General features: G+C 35.4%; 1 protein-coding gene across 1 annotated transcript in view; it reads left to right on the top strand.

The window, feature by feature from the left end:
• EIF4G3 (eukaryotic translation initiation factor 4 gamma 3) overlaps positions 1-5,252 on the top strand; it is a 425,124-nt gene extending 419,872 nt beyond the window's left edge. Inside the window, exons 31-33 of the mRNA XM_007935664.2 lie at positions 1,005-1,086; positions 2,559-2,705; positions 5,071-5,252. Coding sequence (XP_007933855.1) covers positions 1,005-1,086; positions 2,559-2,705; positions 5,071-5,252 — 411 coding nt within the window. The remainder of the gene's footprint in view (positions 1-1,004; positions 1,087-2,558; positions 2,706-5,070) is intronic.
• The last annotated feature ends 997 nt before the right edge of the window (positions 5,253-6,249 follow it).

Genomic DNA, 6,249 nt, shown 5'->3' with positions numbered 1-6,249 from the left:
TTTCATTTTTCTGCAAATGGATCTCCAGTTTTGCCAGCACCATTTATTAAACAAACATTCTCTTCCCCATTTAATGGATTTTGGGCCTTCGTCAAAGATCAGCTGACTGTAGGTCGATGGATCTATTTCTGGGTTCTCAATTCTATTTCATTGATCTATGTATCTGTCATTAAATGGTGATATGTCTTGATGACTTTCTTTTGGGGTCTGTCCTGTTTGGGGGTTCATTGAACTTCTTGAATGGATGTATTCTCGTCTTTCATCATCAGGGAAATTCTCTTCCAACAAATCTTCGACAATTTTCTCTGTGGTTTTATCTGTCTCTTCCTATTGTGGAAGTCTGATTACACACAGGTTATTCCTAGCAAGACACGCTCGTAAGAAAAATAAATGAAAAATAAATTTAGGCATCCCTTTACTCTACTTTAGCATCTGTAAGTACATTTTCTTCTGCTGTTCGTAGAAAAGAGTATCAATTTTCTCACCACCTGAAGGGTATATTTGAGACAGTACTTGAGACTAATCTTTAATTCACATTAAAAGTAAGATAAAGCTGTGTTGGCACCTGTAAAAAATGGTTGTACACTACTGAGAAAGTCATGTTTAAAATACACTGAACTTACAGTTTGGTTGTTCTGTTATATGTACATAGACTTGAATAGATTATTTCAATGTGGATTATTTATTGGAAAAGAAGAGTATCTCTTTGGTTGCCCTTCCAAAAGCACATAGTACAAAGCACTGTATTAATGGATGAGCAGAAGATAGGCAGTGAAACTCTCTGAAAAACTAAATGCTGGTACTTAAAACATTTTCAGATGGAATTGGTGTTAGTCAAACCATTGTCCAGTGTATAGGGAGATTAATTTTTACAAAGAGATTGCATGTGAATTCATCTGCCCTTAGTGTCAGATCAGTCAGTCCTGGTTTGGGGAGATAATGTCTCTGGTGTGTTGGGTTTCCTCTAATTGTTCCTTTTTTTTTTTTTTTTTTTCAAACTTCAGGCTAATCTAGATGAAAATGAGATGAGTTCACCTACATTCCTTAGAGCTTTAATGACAGCTGTTTGTAAAGCAGCTATTATAGGTAAGTAACATTTCTGAAGGCAGCTCTTAACATCTAGAATCCCTAATAGGTCAGCTGCTCATATGTGTGTCTGAATTTATATTGTCTTCAAAACTTGCTCTCTATATAGGTCAGTTTATGCGCAAACAGGTGCTATTTCTGTCTGTGTCACATGATGTCTCAAGCAGAGGGTGAATAGCTCCTCTGCCTGAAGGAAGCCATGAGTGGCTACCGCAGGTCTTGTGTTCTTCAATTTGTAAAGTTATTGCATGCTTCTTGAGTTATTTTATACTCTGTCACATGTGGCTTTTCTTTTACTTTTTCACCTCCAGCATTCTAGGCCTCTTCTTTCTTTTATTCATGAATGATAATGAATAGGTTCAATATGTTTAAACTAATACCAATGGAAGGCTATTCTCATTAGAAAAGTCACTTTGCATAAATACATATATAAGGAAAGGAGGCACCCACTGTTGTTCTTGATTTAGGTTGACTTTCTTTTACATGATGGGACAATTTTATTGAATATTTATGTATTGCATACATGCATAGGGTTAAGATTGGTAGAAACCCTAAGTGTATTCCAAAGTGCTTACAGAATTTAACAGTAATGAGGACATCCACTTAATCTAACATTTCTATCCTAAAGTGAAAAACCAATCTATCAGCTCAAGAGATGTCACAGAATTTCAGGTCTGTCTATCACTTGAGAAGATAGCTTTCTGCCATGTGATTTAACTCCAGAATTGTAATTTAAGCTTTAATGTCAGATGCATTTTTTTTTCAGTGTTACTTCCTTATTTTGGTAAATAATAAGCTAAGTAGAAAGTCTTTATAAAAATCTTTTAACTTATTCCTGGTGCCTATGGAGCTGTAAGACTGGTGTTTCAAACCAAAGTTGAAAGGTACGAAAAGTAGCTTCTTAAAACAAGACTGTGTCCTAGTGATAACTTACAAAGAAATATACAAGCTTGTGCTTCCTGGCACTGAGAATGCTTTCTTCAGTCCCTTCTTCTGCTTGTCTCCCAAGAGACCTGGATCTGAGCTGCTGGGGTAGCTTAGGTTTGTTACTTGCCACTGTCACAGTTAAACCTTGTCTTCCTATTGATAATAAATGGCTATAGTTCTTTTAAACTTCTGAAAAGATTTGCATGAACTATCATTTTAGTTTCCTTTTTAATGTTGCTTTTGTAGTTTGGAATGTTATACAACCAGTGTCACTGTTACCTTATAAAAGATAAATAATTGGGTACACTAATCCTGAGGGAATCCAGCACTCAAAATATATCCCCTCCATGTTTTTATTATCTCAGAGAGAATTTCCTGCTAAAAACTGCACAGCATTTGAGTCTCAAAATCTTTGCCTTGGACCTCTGCCTCCTCCCTCTTCCCTTGCAGAGTCATAAGTATGCATCCTGTCTACTAAGAAAATTGAAAATGGTTCTGTATGTTAACTCCTTAAACATAATGCCTAATACTTTTATCACCCCTAGCTGACTGCTCTACCTTCCGAGTGGACACTGCTGTTATCAAGCAGAGAGTGCCGATCTTACTCAAGTACCTAGACTCAGATACAGAGAAGGAACTGCAAGCACTTTATGCACTACAAGCATCAATAGTAAAACTTGATCAACCTGCCAGTAAGTTTACTTAATATTACAATTAACACAACCAGTGTATGAAGTTTATCCAGATCAAGACCTGGTTTAGAGTTTAAACATTAGACAGTAGAAGAATCATTAGGTACAAACACTCTGATAACCAATAACTTTAACAAATCTGCATTTTTATGTACTTTTATGAGTAAATGACTACAGGAAAATGAGCTTGTATTAGAAGATTTAATCCTTATTCTGGGACAGGTCTATCTAATAAAACTTTCTCAGTGATAGAAATACATCTGCACTGTGCAGTAGAGTAACCAGGAGCAACATGTGGCCATTGAGCGTTTTAAATGTAGCAATTTTTGACTAAAGAACATAACTTTTAATTTTACTAAATTCAGATAGCCACTTGGGGCTAGTGGCTACCCTACTGAATAGCGCAGGTCTAGGACATCTTTTGACATTAACATATGTGCAGTGACTCTTAATTACACTTTCTTTAACATAGGTCTTGACAATGAAAATGAGTTAATAATCTTGAGAATGATATTCTTTGAATCTCCAGATACCAAAGACAGACCTTAAGTATGTTAACTGTGTTGTATTCATGAAGGAATTTTAGAAAAGTTTCAGTTAAGAATTGTGATTAATTCTTGACCAACCAGACAAATAAGGTAACCTGAACACCTGTATCTTACTGGTTAATTAGCTGAATTCTATTAAAAGTTGAAAACTCCATTGAAAACGAAAGTTGATAATACATCGCTGTTTTAGAGACTTGGCACTAAACTAGTTCTTTGGCATTTCTTTAGGTTGTTGCTTTTGCAAAAGTTTTCCCTTCTTTCCCTAGTGCTGTTGAATCCCTCTGGAGGATAAAGGAAAAGACTGAAACAAATTATTCTCAGAACATAAATGAAGAAACAACTAAGTCTGAATCAGAGAATTTAATCTGGTTTTGTTTTCTTTCTCTCAAGACCTTTGATAGATTATTTAACACTCAACAAAACAAAACCAATGCCATCAATTCCAACTCATAGTGACCCTATAGGACAGAGTAGAACTGCCCCATAGGGTTTCCAAGGTTGTAATTTTTACCAAATCAGACTGCCTCATCTGTCCCCTGTGGAGTGGCTGGTAGTTTCAAACCCTTGACTTTTCATTTGACAGCTCTGCACTTTAACCACTGCATCACTAGATTTCCCTATTTAACACATGGCTTCCTGTTTCCACTTTTACAGGACAAGGACACTAACTTTTCAAATAAGCTGCTTAAAAGGGCAGGTGGAATTGATACTGTGTGTTCAGTTAGTCAAAATATCTCCCATAATTGTCAGCATCAGTGAATCCTGCAGAGATAGTTAGTTCTGGCTTTACCACCAGAATCCTGGTCACTTGCTTCCATAGACCCATGGGGTTTAGAAAATGAAAAGTGACTTCAATAATAGCTTGACTAATATAATTAATAGGAGCTCTGGTCACGTAGTACCTAAGGCATTTGACTGCTAATCAGAAGGCTGGCAGTTCAAACCCACCAGCCACTCCTCCGAAGGAAGGTTGGGCAATCTACTTCTGTAATGATACCGGGGTCACTATGAGTCAGGACTAACTCATTGGCAGTGAGAAAATAAAATTAATAATTAAGAAAACAGATCTGAAGAAAAGTTTTACTATGATTCATTCTAAACCTAATATTTATTAGCATGTATTTGTTTATTCCACTGCCTCCCTCTATTATTATGAATCATCAGAATGCTGAGTATAAATTAATTTTAAGAGCGTATAATGAAGGTAGGTATATATGTGTATGTGTGTGTACATATCCCTCTATTGTCTTTTTTTGGGGGGGGAGCAAAACAGAATTATAATAAGATGGTTTGGATATTAAAAACAAAACAACTGTAGTTTGGATAAAATCTAAGGAAGATAGTCTATGCCTATGTTTTCCATCTAACTGATTACTTTTTTCATTTTTAAAACATAACTTTCAGGAGGGGGATAAAACATATGCTGCCTTTTTATATCCAAAATTTGTAAAAGTAATATATTTTCATAGTAAAAATTCAAACAATGGACAAATATTTACAGAAGAAAGTAAAAAAAAAATTACTCTTGCATTTTATTTTTTAAATGTTGAGACCTATAAAATATCAAACAAGTAAGTCGCCAATACCAGAAAATAGTTCAAAGTGATCAAAATAATAGAAATAAAAAATATTTTAGACTTCTTGTCTTGTTTAGACAAGTTGTTGTGCCAACAAGAGCTATTATGAAGAATTGTCACTGATGCTAATTATCATTAATTCTCTGGGGGAATTAATGTGCATTCATTATTTTTAAATACATGCTTTCATTCACAACTACAGTGTCCCCAAAACTGAGGGTTCTTTTCACTCCTTTGCAGACTTGCTGCGGATGTTTTTTGATTGCCTGTATGACGAAGAGGTGATCTCCGAGGATGCCTTCTACAAGTGGGAGAGCAGCAAGGATCCTGCAGAGCAGAATGGGAAGGGCGTGGCCCTGAAATCCGTCACAGCCTTCTTCACATGGCTGCGGGAAGCGGAAGAGGAGTCTGAGGACAACTAAAACTTCAAATATACAAAACGAAACAAAAGAAACAATTTAAGTATTTTTTTAAAAAGTTTCACGTCTTCGCCAATCACAGTGCAGCAAGGCCAATTCTCGCAGAAATCCCCACATGTGCACGAGTGGGAGAGGGGAAAGAGAAAAAAGGTGATCATGGAGGAAAAAGGTACCGGAAAAAAAGTAAACTTCAAACCTGAGGGCGGGAGCACTAAAACCAAAATACACGTATTATTTATAGAAAATATTTTCTGTTTTAATCTTTCTTTATAAACAAGGACTCATACTTTAAAGAAACACATCTGTTTAGCAAAAAAAAAAAAAAAAAAAAAGTTGAGAACTTTTAATTTATTTTAAGGACTGCAAATACCAGTGTAATTTTTTAATTTGCAGTTTCTGTAAACAACTTGTATAATAGAAAAGCAGAGAAATAAATTTCCCTCCCCTTCAGATGCACCTCACGTTTGTTTTAAAACTGTAGTAGTTAGTCCAGATTTAAGAAGGTTTGGGGTGACCAAGGTAAGAATGATTTTTGTTTTTTTGGTATCAAATCTTTCTGCCTGCCTCTCAGCTTGCTTCAGAAAATAAAAATCTCAATAGTTATCAAAACATACATAACCTTGGAACAGAAGGAAAACATGTGTGAAAATGCTGTGGACCAGAGAACTCCAAGAATTGTTTTAAAAATGTGCTACCCTGGGAAAAGTACTCGTAATACTTTTGGGATCTTTAGAGCAACTTTAAGGCTTGTAAATACATAGAACAAATATTTAAAAAAAGAAAAACAAAAGGAAATTGACTCAATACTATTTCTTTTCACTTTCAAAATATAAAGAACAAAATAAAGACAAACATTGCAAGTTTAAAAGAAAGTAAAATGACTTCTCCTTTTAAAAGCTGCTGCATGTGCACCCGAGGTCTGGGAGGTGCTTTCTGGCTATTCGTTATCTAAACCACATCTCTTCTGTGTGTGTGAGTGTATGTGTGTGTGTGTGTGGTA

Source organism: Orycteropus afer, unplaced genomic scaffold, assembly GCF_000298275.1.
Source record: "Orycteropus afer afer isolate SDZICR_OR568_19922 unplaced genomic scaffold, OryAfe1.0 scaffold00031, whole genome shotgun sequence".
Taxonomy (NCBI): domain Eukaryota; kingdom Metazoa; phylum Chordata; class Mammalia; order Tubulidentata; family Orycteropodidae; genus Orycteropus; species Orycteropus afer.
The sequence above is the reverse complement of the archived record's forward strand: the minus strand, read 5'-3'. Positions and strand labels throughout refer to the sequence as shown.